Genomic DNA, 23,131 nt, shown 5'->3' on the forward strand with positions numbered 1-23,131 from the left:
CTCCCCGGTAAGGTCTATTCAGGGGTACTGGAGAGGAGGGTCCGCCGGATAGTTGAACCTCGGATTCAGGAGGAGAAATGTGGTTTTCGTCCTGGCCGTGGAACTGTGGACCAGCTCTACACCCTCAGCAGGGTCCTTGAGGGGTCATGGGAATTTGCCCAACCAGTCCACATGTGTTTCGTGGACCTGGAAAAGGCATTTGACCGTGTCCCTCGGGGATTCCTGTGGGGGGTCCTCCGGGAGTATGGGGTATCGAACCTCCTGATAGGAGCTGTTCGTTCCCTGTATGACCGGAGTCAGAGTCTGGTCCGCATTGCCGGCAGTAAGTCGAAATCGTTTCCGGTGAGGGTTGGACTCTGCCAGGGCTGCCCTTTGTCACCAATTCTGTTCATAACTTTTATGGACAGAATTTCTAGGTGCAGTCAGGGCGTTGAGGGGGTCCGGTTCGGGGGCCTCAGTATTGCATCACTGCTTTTTGCAGATGATGTGGTCCTGTTGGCTCCAACATACCGTGACCTTCAACTCTCACTGGATCGGTTCACAGCCGAGTGTGAAGCGGCCGGAATGAGAATCAAAACCTCCAAATCCGAGTCCATGGTTCTCGACCGGAAAAAGGTGGAGTACCTTCTCCGGGTTGGAGATGAGGTTCTGCCCCAGGTGGAGGAGTTCAAGTACCTCGGGGTCTTGTTCACGAGTGAGGGAAGGATGGAGCGAGAGATCGACAGGCGGATTGGTGCGGCGTCTGCAGTGATGCGGAGTCTGCACCAGTCCGTCATTGTGAAAAGGGAGCTGAGCCAAAAAGAGAAGCTCTCGATTTACAGGTCGGTCTACGTTCCAACCCTCACCTATGGTCATGAACTTTGGGTCATGACCGAAAGAACAAGATCACGGGTACAAGCGGCCGAAATGAGTTTCCTCCGTAGGGTGTCTGGGCTCTCCCTTAGAGATAGGGTGAGAAGCTCAGTCATTCGGGAGGGGCTCAAAGTAGAGTTGCTGCTCCTCCGCATCGAGAAGAGCCAGATGAGGTGGCTCGGGCACCTAATTAGGATGCCACCTGAACGCCTCCCTCGTGAGGCGTTCAGGGCACGTCCCTCCGGAAGGAGGCCCCGGGGAAGACCCAGGACACGCTGGAGAGACTATGTCTCTCGGCTGGCCTGGGAACGTCTCGGGGTCCCCCCGGAAGAGCTGGAGGAAGTGACCGGGGAGAGGGAAGTCTGGGCCTCCCTACTGAGGATGCTGCCCCCGCGACCCGGAAACGGCTAAGCGGGAGAAGATGGAAGGATGGATTAATGGTAACATTGAGTTTTGGTTTGATGTTCCCTTGGTTTAAAATTAAGTATAAAATTAAAGATTATTATTATTATTATTATTATTATTATTTTTACTTCATTTTAATTTTGCCAAAACTTTATTAAAAAATTTGAATGTCGAAAAACAAATCACGTCACGTCACGTTTTTTTTTTTTTTTTTTGAGTTAAGAATATTTATAAAATAATTTAAAGTCTATGCCAGTTATTGAAATTTTGTTTTTTGAAAGGCTTCCGATTTATTTTGGTTTTAGTTTAGTAATTTTCGTTTACATTTGTATGCCATTGTTGTGTTTTGGTCAGTGTTTTTACATTTATTTTTTGTGAATGAAAATAAATGGACGTAAATATTAGTGAGGTGTTAGTGCTCCTCCTGTCCGCTAAGAGGCGCTGTAACCCCGCAGAGAAAGTGACTGTCATGGCGCTGATTGAGGATTTGAAGCAGCGGGTCGGCTCGGTGCTGCTTCCCGGGGATGAATTCTTTCTGCCGACCGAGGACAACCTCACTCTAACGGAGCTCCGCCGGCCGGAGCGCCTGGTGTTCGGGCCCGGGCTGCGGCGGAGCGGAGGCCGGCTGACGGCGGTCAAAGGCGGCGTCCTGAGGCACAAAGAGCCCAACGTGTTCTGGATCCAGTCACAGCAGAAACGGGTGAGACACCGGTGTAACGGAGAGAGCCGTCAACGACACATCGCGTGACTGCGTTCATACGTTAATTTAATCACATGAGAGAGGTGAAGTTACAAATACTTAATTCATTTTGAGTTTTCTTTTGGTCAAGATGTAAACCGGAAGTGTTTCCGCAGCTCCGTGAAAACAAACGCACGTGTTTCTGTCATCTGTTAAAAGTCAGTCAGAGCTACATGACTTTACGAGTGTGTGCGTGTATGCGCGCACTACGTGTGTGCGTGTATGCGCGCACCACGAGTGTGTGTGTGTGTGTGTGCGCGCCTACCACGTGTGTGTGCGCGCCCTCTCGCGCTAGTATTTGTTTGTGCGTGCGCGAGAGACTTTTATTTCAGTTTAATCAGCTTAAGCATGGTTTAAATGTACTTTATAGATAAGCTGTTTAAGAAAAAATCTGATTCATTGATTAATATATTGACTGATTAATTGATTGTGAAAATTATCATTAGTAGCAGCTCTATTCTAATTGCAATTATAATATGTCGTAATTGTAATTAATTATTAATTAGCCGATTACAGCTATAATTGACCCCAACCCTGGTTCATACCTGACTAACATCTCACTGATGGATCCTCGTTAAAACACCTGCAGCAGAACTTTAAAGTCTGTTCTGAGGCCGACTGGGAGTTAGTGGGAACACCTTCAAACTGTGACAATGTTTACGAACCTCTCCCTGTTTTAATAATTGGTGTATAAATAATGGTGTGTGTGTGTGTGTGTCTTCAGTACGTCCCCGCTAAGGGAGAGTGTGTGGTGGGCGTGGTCACGGCCAAGTCTGCAGACGTCTTTAAGGTGGACGTGGGCGGCAGCGAGCAGGCCTCACTGTCCTACCTCGCCTTTGAAGGAGCCACCAAGAGGAACCGCCCCAATGTACAGGTGAGGCCCCGCCCACTCTGAGGAGAAAGTTACCCTCTCCCTAACTGGGATGATGAAGTCATGTGACCACACAGCAGGGATTCCAACTCTGTCGTCCAATCAGGTGGGAGATCTGGTGTACGCTCAGTTCGTGGTAGCCAATAAGGACATGGAACCAGAGCTGGTGTGTGTGGACAGCTCCGGGAGAGCTAATGGGATGGGAGTATTTGGAGGAGGCGGGCTGATGTTCACTGTCTGTCTGGGATTGGTTAGAAGGTAAGTTCTGAAGGTAATGTCCTGTGTAGTGCTGTGATATGGAGAAAATGTTATATCATGATATATAGGTAGATTTATGTCCTAATAATGATTTACAGTGCATACGGAAAGTATTCACAGTGCTTTGCTTTTCCCACATTTCATCATGTTACAGCCTTATTCCAAAAGGGATTAAACTCACTTTTTCATCAGAATTCTACCCATAATATCCCATAATGACAACTTAAAAAAGTTTGTTTGAGATTTTTGGCAAATTTATTAAAAATAAAAAATGAAGAAATCACTTACATAAGTATTCACAGCCTTTGAGATCAAGCTCAAAATTGAGCTGAGGTGCATTCTGTTTCCACTGATCATCCTTGAGATGTTTCTACAGCCTAACTGGAGTCCACCTGTGGTAGAATCAGTTGATTGGACATGGTTTGGAAAGGCACACACCTGTCTATATAAGGTCCCACAGTTAAGAGTGTATGTTAGACCACAAAACAAGCATGAAGTCCAAGGAATTGTCTGTAGACCTCTGAGAAAGGATTGTCTGGAGAAGGGTACAGAAACATCTCTGCTGCTTTAAAGGTCCCAATGAGCACAGTGGTCTCCGTCATCCGTAAATGGAAGAAGTTTGGAACCACCAGGACTCTTCCTAGAGCTGGTTGTCCCTCTAAACTGAGTGATCGGGGAAGGGCTTTAGTGAGGGAGGTGACTAACAACCTGATGGTCACTCTGACAGAGCTCCAGGGTTCCTCTGTGGAGAGAGGAGAACCTTCCAGCAGGACGACCATCGCTGCAGCACTCCACCAATCAGGCCTGTATGGTAGAGTGGCCAGACGGAAGCCACTCCTTAGTAAAAGGCACATGGCAGCCCGCCTGGAGTTTGCCAAAAGGCACCTGAAAGACTCTGACCATGAGAAACAAAATTCTCTGGTCTGATGAGACAAAGATTGAAGTCTTTGTCGTGAATGCCAAGCGTTATGTTTGGAGGACACCAGGCACCGCTCATCACCTGGCCAATACCATCCCTACAGTGAAGCATGGTGGTGGCAGCATCATGCTGTGGGGATGTTTTTCAGCAGCAGGAACTGGTAGACTAGTCAAGATTGAGGGAAAAATGAATGCAGTAATGTATAGAAACATCCTGGAAGAAAACCTGGTCCAGAACGTTCTTGACCTCAGACTGGGGCGACGGTTTATCGTTGAACAGGACAACGACCCTAAGCCCACAGCCAAGATATGGAAGGAGTGGCTTCAGGACAACTCTGTGAATGTCCTAGAGTGGCCCAGAGCCCAGACATGAATCCCATTGAACATCTCTGGAGGATCTGAAAATGTCCGTGCACCGACGCTCCACATCCAACCTGATGGAGCTCCAGAGGTTCTGTGAAGAGGAATGAGCCTAAGTGGCCACAAATAGATGTACCAAGCTTGTGGCTTCATATTCCTAAAGACTTGAGGCTGTAATTACTGCCAAAGGTACCACAACAAAGTACTGAGCAAAGACTGTGAATACTTATGTACATGTTATATTTTCATTCTTTATTTCTAATAAATTTGCAAATTTAAAAAAATGTTTTTCATGTAATTATGGGGTATTATGTGTAGAGTTTTGAGGAAAAAAATGAATTGAATCCCTTTTGGAATAAGGCTGTAACATGATGAAATGTGGGAAAAGCGAAGCGTATGCACTGTAATAATAATACATTTTATATAATACAGGTATATCCTGATATATATTTCTTCCTTAAAATTACATGAAATGAATTGAAAATTGTTATTCATTATATATTTTATTAAATATATAAAAAGTATTAAGATCTTTTCCTGTTTCTTAGTACCTTCAGGATTTCGCGACCAATGACTGCAGATGTTCCTAAAATGTTAGGTGTAAATCACCAGCTTAATCACAATATAATGTCTATGTTTGGATGAAGATATGATTCTGATATCACAAACTCTGTCACGATATGATTTCAATTTGATTCACAAGCCTACGATCGATATGATGTGATATTATATGAACATCTCACACAATCATTTACATGTTTATCAACTCCCGAAAAACAACTGAAGTATGATTAAATCATTTTATTTCTAAGGTCTTTCAGGCATTAAATAAACAGTATAAACACCGTTCTGTAACATTTAACATAGTGTTAGACTTTGAATTGTGTGAATGATAAAAAGTATCTATAGTTTTATTTAAATTACTACGGTGTGATGTTTTTAATAATACAAAAATATGGCTTTAAAACCGTTGATTTCACTGGAACAAACTGTAACCAGATGTGGAAAAAGGCGTCACTGACATGTTATTATTATTAATAATATTATTATTTTAACATTGACATGTTAATGATGCCGCGCTTTCATTATTATTTCATTTCCTGATACATATTTAATCATTTTTACTTTTTTCTCATTGACTCCTCGCTTTGCCGAGCAACAATGTAAACAACGCAGGTTCCGTACCGCTCTCAGGTGACTTCCGCCTCTTCTTCGTTGGTGTTTTATAGCGGTTGGCTCCACATTCAGGAAGCAGCAGCGTGGCACATTTGGGTGGCAGCAGGGGTTGCAAAGCTTTGTTGTCGCGTGGCATTTGCAATGTTATGCCCGCGCAGGAAATGGTGGCACGGACGTACAATGTGAATTTCAAAATAAAGGCGTGTCTTAAAGATGACGGTGTTGATCAATGTTTTCATTGTGCATCGACGTAATTGGATCGTTAATTAATTAATCGATGTATCGATATGGATTGATGTATTGTTAAACTATATAAAATGCCTGATTATTTTGCAGCAGCTTTTTCCAAATATTGTTTAAAAAGTTGTGACTAAAGCCCTATTCACACGGGATTAGACTTACTGTACCTAGGGACCACATGTAATAAATAAATGACCCTCCAACGTCATGCGTGCATATATGCTCATAATCAATCTCAGTACGAGGTAAACACGTAATCACGCATCAGACCCCCCCCCCCCTATTTTTACTTTACAAATAACTGACATGTCTGATTCGCACAGGCTTAACGTCACAGGCATTCTCCGCAGTTATTACAAATCACGTGGGCCCTAGGTAAAAATAATCTTGTGCAAATAGGGCTTAAGGCTTTATTATTTTTGATAATAAGGTTTTATTATCTATAACTTTGCATAGACTTCTCAATGAAGGAACATTTGTGACTTTTTCTACATATACTGTTTTCACGTGTTCTGATTTGTAAGTGTGTGGAAATGCCACCAGGGGCACGAAAAACAACAATAATGGTCACTTCTATGGTTTTAAACCATACCTGTAGTAAATTTATTCCATTAATGATTATGTATGATAGTAACGGTTTGGTTAGGTTCTATTCTTTAAAAGTCCTTCTAGAGCAGCACTCTTGCTGTAGTGATGCAGTTTGTAACCAGACTAATTGATGACCCAATCTGGGTGAAAAAAAAAGCAGCATTTCGTCTCTTCATACCACAGGATCCATTTACTGCATCTTTGTGTCTCTAAACTAAACACTTAACGCTCATGTCTGGTGTTAAATGGTGTAGGATTAGTCTGGATCAGACCAGTGGGCGTGGCTTCAGTAACTGTTCCTCTCACGGTGTAGTAAACTAGTATCTCTGGGTGACGGGAACATGCTACTGCTATTAGCCTGATTCATCATATTTTAGCTACAGAGTGGGACCAACACCGCACATTAAATTAGATACAGTATATAAACCATAGTTATATCGTACGCTAGACGTTTTTATATCATACTGCTATATATCTATTGTTATTTCGCACAGCATTAGTCTTGTTTTTCACCGTAGAGTGTCCTTTCACAATAAAAGCCCGACTGCCTGCCCCCACAGGCTGCTGTCTCCCTCCAGTACCCTGCGTGTCCAGCTGGAGGCGCTGTTCCCCGGGGAGCTGGTGGTGGGGATGAACGGGCGCGTGTGGGCACGCTGTGCCGACGTGACGCGAACGCTGCTGCTGTTCAACTTGATCCAGAGCTGTGAGAGTATGGCCCCCACGCAGAGAGACGAGCTGTTCAGGAGAGTCCAGCAGGGGGCGCTGTGAGCGCACACGCTACAAACACCAAGGACGCTTCACAAAAACAAAAATAAAAGACACTTCCAATCAACCCACATTCTCATCATCATTCCCAACCTTTTTCGGATTGTGACCCCATTTTTATATCTTCTTTTTATACTGCATTTTATATTAACATTTTGTCTTCTATTTACATTTTATTTTAGTTATATTTGAGAAAGTTAAGTGTTTTAATTTGAAAAGGAATGATAATTTTATATATATATATTTCCAATGAGTAGTTATTTTTACACATTCCAGGCGACCCTGAGGTCGGAAAACCCCTGATTTAATCCAATAACAGATCAACCAACAATCCCTTCACAGTAAAGTGCATCATTGTTTAATTTTTAAATCATTTCATCACTCAGAACAAACAGCTGTCAATCACAGAATTTTTTTTTTTTACTAGTTAAATGAAAACTTTCATAGTAAAGTTCCGTTTATTCACAGCTTTGAAGACAAAAGTAACAAAGATCAAAGGAAACTACTAGAACCTCCAATTTTCCTCGATGGTAAAATTATGGAATTCACTTCCTGAGATCTGAAAATCTTATATTTTGTAGTGTATATTTTTTTTTTTACAAATTCAAGAAAAAAATTCTGACACTCAATCGTCACCCACGTTTAAGGACAACATCACACATACCCATACCTGTCAAGTATCCCGTTTTGGCCGGGAAACTCCCGTATTTTACCCCTCTTAACCTCCATCTTCCCGTATTAGTATTTTCCCGTAAATATCACATATTTTAATGTAATAATAATTAAAAGATGCCTTACTAAACTGAACGCCGTCACTGGCCTCGCGAGAACTTCCACCTGCGAGATTAGTGCTGACATCAGCAACAAACCCGGAAACAACTCAGAACAGAGATGATGAATGAAGACGTTCCGGTGAAAAAAAACTAAGAACTGGTGTAAATACGTTGTAAAATGTGACAAAGTTTGTGACAGTTACACATTCTTTTAGATTAATAACTGATATTATAACGTCTACCACAGCAGAAGGAACCACGTAAGTCACCATGAAAAATCAGCCAATCACAAGCTCCACAAATATACACTGTTTATAAAGTGTTAAATAATGTAAAGTCTGTAATAAATGTCTAATAAGTCATTAGTGAATATCAGAGAACCACATGAGTGAGTATGAGAAATTATAATATATCTAATAAAATAAAATGTTAATGTCTAACTTAAAGACAATGTGAAATTAACAGTAAATATGTAACGTGTTGACTTGTATATAAACTGTAAGTATATTAAATAAACACATGTGATTCATATACACATTTGTTTTTATTTAAGCTGTTTTATAATTTAGGAATTAGGGCTGGGCGATATATCGAGATTCAAGATGTATCGAGTTTTCTATTTTGGCGATATAGAAAACTTATTTCATATATATATATACATATATATTATAGCTTATAATGTATAAAAATACTAGTTTTAGGAGTCACTGCTTTTACTTCTCAGAACAACATTTAAAGCTCAGTTTGATGATTAATGAGTTTCACATATTGATCAGCTGTTTGTTAATAAATGAGTCTGTGTAACATTTTGCATCAGAAAATTGAACCCAGAATTGTTTTTCTGGTCAGACTTTATTTAATAAAATTATCTAGATTTATATCATGTATCACCATTTTGAAAAAATATATTGAGATATGAGTTTTGGTCCATATCACCAGCCCTAGTAGGAATGTTCACAGCATTTTAATGTTACTAAAGGTCGACCTACCAGATTCTAACCACATAATTGTATTTAGTAAGTGGTTGATAAGTGGGTATTTTAGATTTATTGTACACCTCTGGATACTGGAGCTTGGTTGGGCGTGTGGGACGGCTGGTAGTGGACGCCAGAAAATTTCCCTTATTTTCAAATCCAAAACTTGACAGGTATGCGCACATCCTCCAAATTTTTCGCTGTAAAACGGGTGTGCTATGCTAACTTTAGCTTTAGCGAGTGTAGCGAACTGCAGGACGTCAAATGTCATGTGAACTCACTTAAGGAAGTTTAACATAATCAGAGGTACTTTATGTAGTAATTCTGATTTAGAGAAGAGACGAGGAAACCAAGGAAAATCAGATGCTCAACAATAATCAAAATTATAATAGGATTCATATCTAAGAACAGAGACAGTGAACCTCTGTAACATGACACACATCGTTGGACGTGGTCCAGATCTCGATAATCAGTGGCTGAGAATATTGATGAGGACAGGAACGAGACAGTTTGTGTGTTTCTAACATTTGATTAGGGCTGCACAACTATGGTAAAAATGATCACGATTATAATCACAATTATTTATCATATTAGGGAAAAATCTGTGTTTTAAATGTGCTACTTTTAAACAAACTATCTGTACAGTTTACAGTGCAAAAATTGACCTTTTAAATGGAATTATAATGCAAAAGTAATTTTAAAAAATTACTACAGGATTTTGAGAGGAGTATGTGTGTAACATGTTTGTGTGTCCAAATGTTTATGCTTCCGTTCATCCACTATTTTCATTATATCCATCTCTTCTAAGGCTCTTATTAAATAAATAGTCTCAACTCACATCTGGGCGGCCATCTTGGATTATGTCGTCACCAGCGCGTCATTCAACAGGATCAGCATGTACAGAAAGACCGGAATAAAACGTTGAAGATGGAGGAATTTTTCTTCGGAATTAAAATTAGAATAAACCAGCCACTTAGTTTGGATTTAAGCTTAATTCGGAATGTCCGTTTTCATTCAGAATGTTGTTTACAAGGTTAGGGTTCTTATGTAAACGTGGCCGTTTAAGTTGCTTTGAAGTGTTTGTGTACACCTTTTTTTTGGTCGCGGTCAGAGTATGAGATTGGTTATAAATATTGTTTAATGAGCATTCCTCGCTTGTTGTGTATAAGGTACTTGTTTGTGTTTTAGCATGAGTGCTAAGTGCATTAGCACTTGTTTTGCTAGGAGACGTAACTGACCACTGAGGACGAGGACACACACACACACACACAGGTGTGATGTCATTCTCCCAGTAGCCAATAGGAGCTCAGGGCTGGCCCACATCCACAGTGATGTTGGTGAACAGCTGCAGCTTCTTAATGTCGACCACTTTGTATGTCAGAGAGTTGATCCCATCAGTCTCCATCGTCTCCCTGGTGTGAGTGATCTGACTGTGCCTGCAACACAGGTCACTGATTACTATCATCACCACTTCAACCCATACACCACACTAACACACTGGACCAAAACTAGTCTCACCTTAACACCAACTGGTCAGAGCACTCAGTGTGTTACTGTGTGAGTGTTACACTGTGTGTGTGTGTGTGTGTCTCACCTCCTTGGGTTTGCGTCATTCTTAGCGTCGCGTTTGTGTTTAATCATTCGACACCGTCCAATCTGAGCACTTGGTCTGGAAATGGTCATTCCTTTAAAGACACACCTGAAACACACACACACTGTAAGTGGTGCTGATAACACACAGATTGACCCACTGTTTCAGGGGTGGCCAATCCTGGACCTCAAGAGCCACTATCCAGCATGTTTTAGATGTTTTTCTCTTCCAACACACCTAATTCAAATGATTAACTCATCATCAAGCTCTGCAGAAGCCTGATAACGATCCTGGTCATTTCAATCAGGTGTGTTGGAAGAGGGAAACATCTAAAACATGCTGGATAGTGGCTCTTGAGGACCAGGATTGGCCACCCCTGGTCTATTCTGTGGTTCACGTTTACATCAAGGTATGAATGTGTAGTTGTAGACCCGACCACGGATAAGCGGCAGAAGATACATGGATGTCACAATCTGTGTGTGTGTCTCAGTGTGTAGGTTACCTGTTGTAGATGTCATCGTCCTCACCCCCCCACCCCCAGTAGTTGTTTGGGAATCCGTTGATCTTCAAGAATTGTTCTTTACTCAGAGAGGACACACCCCCAAAGTACTGCTTATAGGGCAACCTGTTGGTTAGAGGACGAGTCAGTGCTTGAGTAACAGGTTAGATAACTAGTCAATAGGACTGGTTTTAGTCTTTCATCATAGGTATATCTCAACTATGAGAGAGAAAATCACATTGTAGGATTTTTAATGAATTTATTTGCAAATTATGCTGGAAAGTAAGTATTTGGTCAATAACAAAAGTTCATCTCAATACTTTGTAATGTACCTTTTGTTGGCAATGACAGAGGTCAAACGTTTTCTGTAAGTCTTCACAAGGTTTTCACACACTGTTGCTGGTAGTTTGGTCCATTCCTCCATGCAGATCTCCTCTAGAGCAGTGATGTTTAGAGGCTGTTGCTGGGCAACACAGACTTTCATCTCCATTCAAAGATTTTCTTTGGGGTTGAGATCTGGAGACTGGCTAGGCCACTCCAGGACCTTGAAATTCTTCTTTCGGAGCCACTCCTTCGTTGCCCGGGCAATGTGTTTGGGATCATTGTCGTGCTGAAAGACCCAGCCACGTTTCATCTTCAATGTCCTTGCTGATGGAAGGAGGTTTTCACTCAAAATCTCATGATACATGGCCCCATTCAGTCTTTCCTCTACACGGATCAGTCATCCTGGTCCCTTTGCAGAGAAACAGCCCCACGGCATGATGTTTCCACCCCCATGCTTTACAGTAGGTAAGGTGTTCTTTCTCCTCCAAACACGAGTTGAGTTTTTACCAAAAAGTTCTATTTTGTTTCATCTGACCATATGACATTCACCCAATCCTCTTCTGGATCATCCAAATGCTCTCTTGCAAACTTCAGACGGGCCTGGACATGTAGTGGCTTAAGCAGGGGGACACGTCTGGTACTGCAGGATTTGAGTCCCTGGTGGTGTAGTGTGTTACTGATGGTAGCCTTTGTTACTTTGGTCCCAGCTCTCTGCAGGTCATTCACTAGGTCCCCCCGTGTGGTTCTGGGATTTTCTTGTGATCATTTTGACCCCACGGGGTGAGATCTTGCGTGGAGCTCCAGATGGAGGGAGATTATCAGTGTCTTGTATGTCTTCCATTTTCTAATAATTGCTCCCACAGTTGATTTCTTCACATCAAGCTGTTTACCTATTGCAGATTCAGTCTTCCCAGCCTGGTGCAGGTCTACTATTTAGTTTCTGGTGTCCTTTGACAGCTCTTTGGTCTTGGCCATAGTGGAGTTTGGAGTGTGACTGTTTGAGGTTGTGGACAGGTGTGTTTTATACTGATAACCAGTTCAAACAGGTTCCATTAATACAGGTAACGAGTGGAGGAGGAGCCTCTTAAAGAACAAGTTACAGGTCTGTGAGAGCCAGAAATCTGGTTTGTTTGTAGATGACCAAATACTTATTTTACTGAGGGATTTACCAATTAATTCATTAAAAATCCTACAATGTGATTTTCTGGATTTTTTTTCTCATTTTGTCTCTCATAGTTGAGGTTTATCTATGATGAAAATTACAGGCCTCTCTCATATTTTTAAGTGGGTGAACTTGCACAATTGGTGGCTGAATAAATACTTTTTTGCTAAGAAGAAAAGAAGGTTCGCACAACTGCGTAGTTGGTTCCCAATTTTAGTTTTTAATATACACCAAAAAACGTGACGTTTTGGGCAAACAACCCTTTGGTGTAAATAAGACGATGAAACAACGCAATGGGAGCATCTACAGAAAGTTTAATCACGACAACGTCATTGATCGGATCAGTGAATGCACATTACAGCCGATCACATTAATTGCATAAAATGCAAAATATTGGCCAATCCGATGTAACCCATCAGACTGGTGTAAAGTCTATCTTTTTGTTATATACATTTCCACTATAGGTACCCTATAAGTTGGTTAAAAGCCTTGGCTGAGTGAGCCCCCCCTGCTGGTCAGACAAACTGTGACATGAATCCACTGTAGTTAACAATGTAAACTACCGCTACTAGTTCGGTGAAACCTAGTTAACAGTCAGGCGGCGTCTCACCTGAATCTGAACTTGTCCATGGACACAGACAGGTGTCGGGGCTGATCGAAGCAGCCGTAGATGTTCCTGTCGTCCAGAGGAATGATGTCCACGTCACTGAAGACGAAGCAGTTGTAGTCGTAGTCCTTCAGCGCCTCAGTGAAGCCCACGTTCAGCAGCTTAGCGCGATTAAACCGCCGCTCGCCAGCCTAACACACACACACACACACAGATTCTTACTTTGAAAAGACCACATCATATGTTCTTGCTGTTAAAGGGATCCTTCACTGTTTATACAAGCTTGGCCTAAAATCTTTGAAATGTACCTTAATAGTAGATCTATATGTAACAAAACATCGTATTTGTTTTATTTCCTTTTAAAAGATAGGACTACTTTAGAGTTTTAGAGCCTGTGTTCCTCCATCTTGAAATCACATGATTGATGATGTCACACAGCCCCACTGCCTGTAAACATCCCATTGTTTTCTATTGGAGTGAAACATTCAGCCTGATTTTTAGATCATTTAGTAGATTTTTCAGTCAAAATGACAGTTTGTGCTGCTTTTGGTTGCTCTAAATAATCAGGAAAAGTAAAAAATGTTGATGTAAACCTTTTTTTTTTACCAAAAGAAGATTAAAACTGTGACCGCAGGGGGCGACAGTTCCAATTCTGCGATTTCAATGTAGACAATAAAGCAGAGAAGAGCTCTCCTAAGAGACCTCTACTTTCCCTTAAAAAGTGCACAGGTGACGCTCTGGTGGCTGAAATGGGTGAGTAATCACAGACTCTTGATGGACTCCCACTCAAGAGCATTTAAATTCTCACGGTTTGTGCGTCTTCAACAGTCTGGTATTTACTCACTAACTTCAGCCACCAGAGCGTGTCAGCGCACTGTTTAAGGGAGCGTAAAGGCCCATTAAGAGAGCTCTTCCTCTTTGCTTCACAAATTGTCATTGTTACTGAAACAATCTGCTAAATGATTTAAAAAGCTGCTAAATGATCAAAAAATCAGGCTGAATGTTTCACTCCAATAGAAAACAATGGGATGTTTACAGGCAGTGGGGCCCTGTGACATCATCTGTTAACTTTCACTGCTATGCTGATGATACCCAACTGTATGTATCAATGAAGCCAGGTGAGACAAATCAGCTATCTAAACTTGAGGCCTGTCTAAAGGACATTAGGGCCTGGATGGACCAAAATTTTCTTCTTCTTAACTCAGACAAGACTGAGGTCATTGTACTGGGCCCACGACACCTTAGAAAAACCTATGCTAGCCTAACTGCCCTAGATGGCATTACTCTGGCACGAAGCACAACTGTTAGAAACCTTAGGGTTCTATTTGATCAGGATTTATCCTTCAACTCTCACATAAAACAAACTTCAAGAACTGCCTTCTTTCATCTCCGTAACATTGCTAAAATCAGATCTATCCTGTCTCAGAGCGAGGCCGAAAAGCTAGTCCATGCTTTTGTTACCTTTCTACTGGATTATTGTAATTCTCTTTTAGCAGGCTGCCCGAGCAAGTCGCTTAAGACACTTCAGCTGGTTCAAAATGCTGCAGCACGTGTACTGACTAAAACTAGGAGAAGAGATCACATTACTCCTGTATTAGCCTCTCTGCATTGGCTTCCCATAAAATATAGAATAGAATTCAAGATTCTTCTTCTCACTTATAAAGCCCTAAATGGACAGGCACCAGTCTATCTCAAGGAGCTTGTAGTGCCATACAATCCCCCCAGAACACTACGCTCTCAAAATGCTGGACTACTCGTTGTTCCATTTGTCTCTAGAAGTAGTATAGGAGGAAGAGCTTTCAGTTATCAGGCCCCACTTCTCTGGAACCATCTACCAACCACGGTTCGAGGGGCAGACACCCTCTCTACCTTTAAGGTTAGGCTCAAAACATTCCTCTTTGGTAAAGCTTTTAGTTAGGAACCAGCTCATAGCTCATAATTAAGATGCAATAGGCATAGACTGCCGGTGGGGGGGTCTGGCATGCTCGGTTGGAGAGAGGTTGGAGAGGGCGTTAAGAGAGAGGTCATTTAGGTTAGAGAGGGACCGGAGAGGGTCCCATTCCTCTCTCAAACACTCCCTCTATGTCTGCTTCTTCCCTTGTGTGTTTGCTCCTGTACTCCTTCTGGCTTTTGTCTTGCAGGTCCGTGGGATCCTCAGTGTGGAGTTACAGAGACTCAGCGGCTCTGTCTCCACCCTTTTCTCTGCACACACCCAACACAGCATAACGTGGATGGCTGTTCATCATAGGAATGGGATCCACACAAGGTTCCTGCTGCTTAACAGAAGGTTTTCCTTGCCGCCATGATGAATTCATGTTGGGTGTGGGATACATATGTATGTGTATATACGTATATATGCATATGTGTGTATTCATAAAATGAAGAGTCCGCCCTTAAGACTGCTCTACTGTAAAGTGTCTTGAGATACCATTGGTTATGATTTGGCGCTATACAAATAAAAGATTGATTGATTGATTGATCATCAATCATGTGATTTTCAAGATGGAGGAACACAGGTTCTAAAACTGTAAAGTAGCCCATTTAAAATAATAATAATAATACAATACATAATGGTGCATATTATTGCATTTTGTTAGACATAAATCTACTAATAAGAACATTTCAAGGGTTTTAGGACACATTTGTAAAAACAATAGAGGATCCATTTAAGCGAGTTTATTAAAACCAACCAATCAGATCAGCGTTAAATGTCCTCAAACTGTCTGCCACAGGACTGGTAACCAGAGCAACCAATTCTATGCTTGGCGTTCCGTAACAACAATATGCACGCTCGGTGTTAATTCTCACTCACTTTAGAAAAGTCAGAAAACAACAGCAGAAGAAGAAGAAGAAGCCAGAATTACCAGCACGACCCTTTCAGCCAATCACAGGTGAGCCCAGCAGCAGTGTCCAGCAGCCATTGGTCAGACATGCAGAAGAAGGTAGGACAAGAGGTGGAGCTAAAGTGAAAGAGGAGAAGAAAGAACAAAGAGGAAAAGTTAGGTAGAGACAGACAGACACAGACAGACAGAGTAAAGAGCAAAGGTCAGTTAACATTGACACACACAGAGACACAGACACAGATTGAAGCCGCCCCTCTGCAGGGCTCTACACTAACGTTTCCAGTGGTGGCACTGGTGCGACTAACTTTCTCAGTTGGTCGCACCTTTTTTTTGGGGTGGGGAGAGTGTATAGCATAGACATACACGCTAATGAATAGTTGACTTAACTGGCGTACTGTAGTTTTGTATGACGTAAAGATTGACAATGGCTCGAGATATATCTGCTAAATGTTTTAATGTCAATATTAAGTTTTTCTGCAGTATCAGGGAAATATTAGCAGAATATAAAGATTTAGGAAGTTGATGGGTTGAGATAGTGTGATTAAACATGTTTAACCAGTGATTTTAATATTGGAGAGTCTGGATCTGTTCTCGAGGTCTGCTATGCTATGCTATGGTCGGTTGCAGACCCTTCCAGGTCAGCAATGCGAGTTGTATGATCGGTGAGAGAAGTTTGGACTAAATGCAGTTTTGAGTCCAAGGCATTGAATCTGGAATTAATATCTCCTTCCAACTTTCCAATGGCAGGACATCAGTCAACGTGAATTGTGAGGTTGGCATGTCACTGGAGCTAGCATTAAAGTAGCTTGCTATGTCCGCCCTGCTGCTAGCATCGTGGTCCTCCTCGGTGACGAGAGCAGCTTTACCATCCTTCTTGGAGGCAGATTTTGGATTTGAGGGTTTTCCCTTGGTGACATTTCTTCCAGAGCTGCTCATTTTTGAGAAATATGAATGGAAGTGTGTATTATAAGTAGAATTTTAGCGAGGGTGTGACGGAGCTCCACAGAAAGTGACTAATCCATGCAGTGCTCACTATCGCCCCCCCGTCAACCTGTACGTTTAACGCACACTAAATATGCAATAATTGTAATGCACAAAATTGATAGAAAATATATTTACCTCCAGTTTTAGTAATGTGCATAACATGTTAGTAACATTTTAATAGGATATTTAGGCCACAATATTGTTTATTCCATTAATGCCATTTATTGTCAATGGGTGGAAAAGATGTTTAATGAGCATGTACAGTGTCTGAAATAGGCTTAAAAATGACTCAGCATGTTGGAAATACATTCATCAATGTTTCAAAATACCCCCTGCAATGCATTCAAGTACCCCTAGGGGTACACGTACCCCTGGTTGGGAACCACTGCCCAACGTTGTGATTTTGATCCCAGATGCTGTAATGTCAGCCCCTACCCTGCGGTGGAAACAGCGTCGGGGGTTTTTCTGTAGTTTTTTCAGTACCGTCGTAATAATTGTTGCACACATTGAGACAAAAGAGACTATCAGGCATTGTTGAAACTCTTTTTAATCTGAATAACCCAGAAATACATACATCAGCTGCAACTGCCTCCACCTGAGGACCCCTGCAGCCACTTAGCTGACCCCAATGTTGCCTGTGTTAATCTTCCATTTTGTAACCCATTTGTAATCACTGACCAATATAAACAGTGTGCTTCATAATCTAATCAAACACAATCAACTAAATAATACAATAGAAAAATATAAAATTAATGCGTTGGGGGGTCAAGTCCATAACTGTCCTAATATTACTTCCTGTCCTACATAATACCTCATTTATATGAGACGCACATCTTCGAATCAGTCTTTTAAATAAAATTGTGTGTGTGTGAGTACTTATTAGTGGAGGACTTATATCAAGTAGTGCTGGGCGGTATTCCCATTAATACCCATGTACCGTATATTTTCGTTATATTAATTTTTAATATTCCGCTGTACCGGTGTATTTTATTACACAACTTTCGGAACGCTATGCTGAACATTGTTTTTTCATGAGGAGTGGCTCTTCTTACCGTCTATATATCTGTGCTCAGAGCTGTATGTACGTTATTAGAGAGAGATAACAAAAACATTCCTACTGGTAAGAATATGTCCCTAAGGTGCTTTCACACCGAACGCAACTGAAGTGACTGAAGCAACTCCATTACATTAAAACCAATGTAAATGACCACGTTATCTCCCCTAAAGCGACGTCACTTGTGTAATTTGAGCGACGAGGTTGCGTTCGACCTTGACGCTCAAAGTTGAAAAATCTGAACTTTTTAAGCGACTTATAAAGACTGGGATACATTGTGTGAACTATTTAAATCATTGTCCTCAGCTCCTGCTCAAACTGTGCGACTCATGTGCAGAGCCTGAATGTTCTCAGCTCACGATACGTGTTCTCACACTGTACAGACCGGGGTCTTGTTTCTGGAAATGCAACGTACAAATTAGTAGAAGAAGAAGAAGAACTCTGAAGTGTTGCCATTGAAACAGACAAAGAAGAAGAACCAGGAAGTGGAGAGACGCTCGCAAATCTCAGCAAAAAGAGCTTTAAAAAAGAAAATCGGCGATGTGATGGACCAGGAGCTGAACAGACGTGGGCAGTGCAGTCTGTCTATTTTACAGAGGTCCTACGGTGTTCGCGTATGTGCAGTGTGTGAGTTTAAGGTAAGCAGGTCCGTGGCACTGCATCAACAGTGACTGATTTCGTTACGACCTACGATTGCTGATCGGGAGCTGGTTTTGAGGTGTTAATTGCTTCTCGTGACCCCATGTATCCTACACGATGCACGACACACGATCTAGCAAAGATTCACACGATCCCAAAAATAGACGCACGAGTCGAAAATCGGCTCAAAATGAGCCAAAAATCGCACCGTGTATGCCTGCCTTTACCGGGAGCTCAACGCTGTTGACGCCGCTCACACACGTAGCTCTGCTCGTCACAATCTCCCTGAAGCTGTGACGAGCAGCGACATCACACACCGCTACTTGGTTCAGACCAGACACCCACCCAATAAAGTGAACCAGTCCCTCCATCAGATCAACCCAAAGTTCCCACTAACACGGTGCTCTACTAACTAAGCTAAGCTAACCCACTGACAAAAGACTGGGCAAAGAGCTAATGCCAGGGTTGGGGTCAATTATAATTATGGATGAGTGAAAACTTCCTTCAACTAAACCATGACAAGATGGAGGTGATTGTCTTTGGTAACAATGAAAAGAGGACTTGCTGTCAGCAAGTATCTGAGTCTGGATCTTTAAAAGATAAAGACCAAGTCAAAAACCTTGGTGTTCTGATTGACTCAGATCTGACATTCAGCATCAGATCAAATCTATCACAAAAACATCTTCTACCACCTAAAGAACATCTCCAGAGTGAAAGGTTTAATGACTCAGAAAGATCAGGAGAAACTGGTCCATGCTTTTATCTCCAGCAGACTGGACTATTGTAATGGTCTTCATCAAACATCTACAGCTGGTTCAGAACGCTGCAGCTCAGGTCTGAACCAGAACAAAGAGGTCAGAACACATTAGTCCAGTTTTAAAGTCTTTACACTGGCTCCCAGTCAGCCTCAGAGGAGACTGTAAAGTTCTGCTGCTGGTTATAAATGTGTGAATGGGTTTGGTCCAGAATACATCAGATGTTAGTCAGGTATGAACCCAGCAGGTCTCTGAGATCTATGGACACAGGTCAGATAGTGGAGCCCAGAGCTCACAGTAACCATGGTGATGCTGTGTTTAGTTGTTATGCTGCAAAGAAGTGGAACAAACTGCAGCAGAGCTGAAGTCAGCATCACATGTGAACATTTTTTAATCAAAGTTAAAGGAACTTTTTTTCTCTACTGTGTATGATTGAGAGAGAGATTTATGGTGATGTTGATGATGTCATGTGTTTGTTGATGATTTTAATTGATTTTACTGATGATTTTAAATGTTCTTATTGATTTTAAACAATTGAATGTTTTATCATGTAAAGCACATTGAGTTGCCTTGTGTATGAAATGCGCTATACAAATACATTTGCCTTGCCTTATAGTATAAAAATGTGTTACTGTTGAACTTGATTTTAGATATTTGGCTTTGTAATAGTAATTGGCATGAAAATTCAATAAAAACTCTATGGCTTAAGCCTGGTTTAAGGTTTGGCGTCACGTACGCCTGGGGCATGTCGTCAACGTGAGGCGTGTGTGGCTGAGTGGTTGTCACACGAGCATCAAAAAAGCCCTCGTTTATCTTGTTTTGTGATGTAATGACAAACCCTATACACATCAATGGGGAAAGTGACGTCATTTATCTTAGGAGGAATTATGTTGCAGATATCTGGAATGTTCATTTTGACTAGGAAGAATTAAATTGCAGATATTTGTATGACATAACCATACTAGCTATTAAATGTTAAAAGGGCTCGCCATACGCCGGGGGTAGGAGACCCAGACCCCGCTGTAGAGCGGAGAGAGAGAGCCCCGGGAAAGTGGCGAGTTGAGAGCGAGACAGCGCTGTAAAGATCACTTTAAACATAACGTCATGTCTGCTCTTCTATCATCCTCTATGGCATGTTGGCCATTGTTTACTGTTAAACACACACACTGTAGGTACAGGGACGATACAGTAGTAGCGATAACACTAAACACACACCTGTGTGTCCGTCTCGGTTCTCTTTTTGACTCAATCCACTGTCGTATCGCTACGCAAAAACATAGCGGTGTGACTGGAAAAGGCAGAGACCGGGGCTGAGGTGTGGAGCTGACCAATCACAGCCCTAGCTGACAACTTGTTGGCATCTTTGTCTGCTCTACCTCCTAAAGTTCAGTTAATCCCAACATGTTACTCAGGGTTGGTTGTTGCATTCCTCAGTTGCCATGGTAAATAATACCTTCTGAATGTTCTCACCCAAACAGGTAATAGATATTACAGGTGTTCAGCATGAATCATGATCTACTGTACTTCGTAAAGGACAGGGTTTTTTATTATTATGGATTGGCTGTTATGAAGGTTTTTTTTGTTTAATAAATAAATAAATAAGGGGTATAGCCTTGATTTAAGCCTAACAAGGTAACCAAGAGATGAGAAACAAATTAGATCATTGTTTTAGTGTATTTTACAGCTGATTTAATGGTTAAGACACTTAGTAATTGAGAGCGTAATTGACTTTCAGGGGAAAAAAAATAATCGTAATTTAATTGTAATAAAAAAAAAAAATGCTGGTCAGCGTAATCATAATTGAACATAGATCATTGTAGACGTAACTGAAAAATGTAGTTGACCCCAACCCCACTCGTGATCCTCCTGGTGAGAACCCAGCACCGACACAGACGCACTGACCTGGTTGATGATGTAGACCCTGTAGTCCAGCTGCTGTCTCTGCAGGATGGGGTGCATGTAGTGCAGCCACAGCTTTAGGTGTTCGTCTCTGTGCCTGAACGGAATGAGGATGGCCACTCGTTGGACAGACACACAGTCTGAGGGCCTCCAGCCCCCCTCCATCACATCAGGGTTCTTCTCCTTCACCTGCTGCAGGGTCACCTCCACCCCAAACTCCACTGTCAGGGGGCCCACTGACACACACGTTACATACACACACATTAACTCCACTGTCAGGGGACACACACACACACACACCTCCCTACCCCTACCCAGCAGAGGAGAAGTATCGGGACACTGCTGTAATTCCAGTTCCTTTCCCAGGTGGTCCTCAGCAGACCGGAGCTGCTCCGTGGCTACGGTCCGGTTCGGGTTCTTCGGGATGGAGAGGAAGGCGGTGCTGACGTCTGTGGAGCAAACGTAGAACACAAGAGAGACGGAAATGTGGACGAAGGTGAGCAGAACCACCAGCGCACAGAACCGGTGCAGGAGCGTGAAGCTCCCGGTGGAGGTCGCGGGCATCCCGAGCCCGAGGCTCCGCGTTAGCTGAGGACAGGCTCCGGTCCAGGCTCGGTTCTCCGAGCCGAGAATCACAAGCGACCGCTAGAGACGGTGAGGAGTCGATCTGTTCACTGACATCATGAGCTCGGACACGTCCAGGACAAATTTTCAAAATAAAACAAGATGCTAAAAAAGAGGGGGAAGACATTAAAATGTGGACATTTTTGGTTGTAATTAAAGGGTAAAAAAAAAAAATACAAATTCATTACAAATAGATTATTAAACGTCTTATACAGTTTTAGTAAAAAAAATTAAAAAAAACAGACTTTTTTGTAGAACAAAAAGTAACAAAACGAAAAAGCCTTCATTTATTTTAACTGATTGTCTTTAAAATCAGATCAGAAGGTATTTACGTTTTATTTTTAAAATCCGACCAATCAGAAAAACAATAAAAATACAGATTTAGAATAACACTTAAACCATTATAATAACACTGTTATATCACTTTGTTTACATAAGTAAGTGCAATATGTATTAATGGATACTTTATTTCACTGATGTGATAATGAATCTATGCAATGTCCAAATAAGAAATTCAATTTGGTATCAATCTGAAATGAGTCTAATGACGAGATCAATTTGTTGTTGTGTGTCTGTGTGTCTGTGTGTGTGTGTGTGTTGCATTTCTATCTTAATTTGAAATGTTTGGTTTTATCTTATAAACTTTTTGATTTCCTACTTTTTCATTGTTTATTATTATTATTGTTATTATTATAGCACAACAAACTGGTACTTGGACCTTCAAACTCCCTGACATCACTATTAAACTGCCAACGGTTGTTTTATTTTGATGGCAGAAAAGTCAAATTCCGGCAAATGAAGCGGTGCGAGAAAAGGACGTGACCAGCTTTAGACAGCGTGTGACGTCAGTCTGCGCCGACCAATCCGTGACGAGTTTCCCTGTGTCTTTAATGAGCGTTTGAACCATTGACATTATACACGGAGACGTGCTGGACCGCATGAAAAGTCGCCGCCATATTGGACAGGTCTCCTCACTCTACGCTAGCACTAGAGAACAACTATGCTGGTGTTTTGTACACCTTTTAATTGCAATGACTGGCGCAGTATTCAAACCAGATCCCGTGGGATTAACTTTCACAAGTAAGATTGAACAACATTGTACTTTTGTTTTTTTTTTTTACCATTTATAATATGTTATAGTAACTAACGTTATTTACGTGTATAAGAGCAGGAACTGGTACCTCATTGTCTATGGGGTGCCAAGTGTAAAAATTTAATATAAAAGTTTTAG

General features: G+C 41.7%; 2 protein-coding genes across 3 annotated transcripts; one reads left to right on the top strand and one right to left on the bottom strand.

The window, feature by feature from the left end:
* The first annotated feature begins 1,712 nt into the window (after positions 1-1,712).
* Positions 1,713-7,239, top strand: exosc3 (exosome component 3). Its single transcript, XM_028459770.1, has 4 exons — positions 1,713-1,957; positions 2,721-2,870; positions 2,974-3,125; positions 6,968-7,239. Exons 1-4 carry the CDS (start codon positions 1,727-1,729, stop codon positions 7,173-7,175), a joined length of 741 nt encoding a protein of 246 aa, XP_028315571.1. The 5' UTR covers positions 1,713-1,726; the 3' UTR covers positions 7,176-7,239.
* Positions 7,240-8,974: 1,735 nt separating this feature from the next.
* b4galt1l (DP-Gal:betaGlcNAc beta 1,4- galactosyltransferase, polypeptide 1, like) lies at positions 8,975-21,973 on the bottom strand. Of its 2 annotated transcripts, XM_028460349.1 has the most exons (6): positions 21,591-21,973; positions 21,280-21,512; positions 13,106-13,293; positions 11,013-11,135; positions 10,514-10,618; positions 8,975-10,355 (listed from the first exon to the last, which is right to left on the bottom strand). In XM_028460349.1, exons 1-6 carry the CDS (start codon positions 21,838-21,840, stop codon positions 10,226-10,228), a joined length of 1,029 nt encoding a protein of 342 aa, XP_028316150.1. In that variant the 5' UTR covers positions 21,841-21,973; the 3' UTR covers positions 8,975-10,225. The 2 variants fall into 2 exon arrangements, with proteins under 2 accessions (XP_028316150.1, XP_028316149.1); XM_028460348.1 differs by having other exon boundaries at positions 21,280-21,973.
* Between the last annotated feature and the right edge of the window lie 1,158 nt (positions 21,974-23,131).

This window comes from Gouania willdenowi, chromosome 10, assembly GCF_900634775.1.
Source record: "Gouania willdenowi chromosome 10, fGouWil2.1, whole genome shotgun sequence".
In the NCBI taxonomy this organism is placed as follows: Eukaryota; Metazoa; Chordata; class Actinopteri; order Blenniiformes; family Gobiesocidae; genus Gouania; species Gouania willdenowi.

Excerpts from the sequence above, each read along its gene's own strand:
- b4galt1l (XM_028460348.1), bottom strand. The coding sequence starts at position 21,840 with ATGCCCGCGACCTCCACCGGGAGCTTCACGCTCCTGCACCGGTTCTGT. Across the intron at positions 11,136-13,105 it reads ATGGACAAGTTCAGATTCAG|GTTGCCCTATAAGCAGTACT; the intron begins GTGAGACGCCGC and ends TCTAACCAACAG. Across the intron at positions 10,356-10,513 it reads AATGACGCAAACCCAAGGAG|GCACAGTCAGATCACTCACA; the intron begins GTGAGACACACA and ends CCTGTGTTGCAG.
- exosc3 (XM_028459770.1), top strand. The coding sequence starts at position 1,727 with ATGGCGCTGATTGAGGATTTGAAGCAGCGGGTCGGCTCGGTGCTGCTT. Across the intron at positions 2,871-2,973 it reads GGAACCGCCCCAATGTACAG|GTGGGAGATCTGGTGTACGC; the intron begins GTGAGGCCCCGC and ends TCGTCCAATCAG. Across the intron at positions 3,126-6,967 it reads TGTCTGGGATTGGTTAGAAG|GCTGCTGTCTCCCTCCAGTA; the intron begins GTAAGTTCTGAA and ends CTGCCCCCACAG.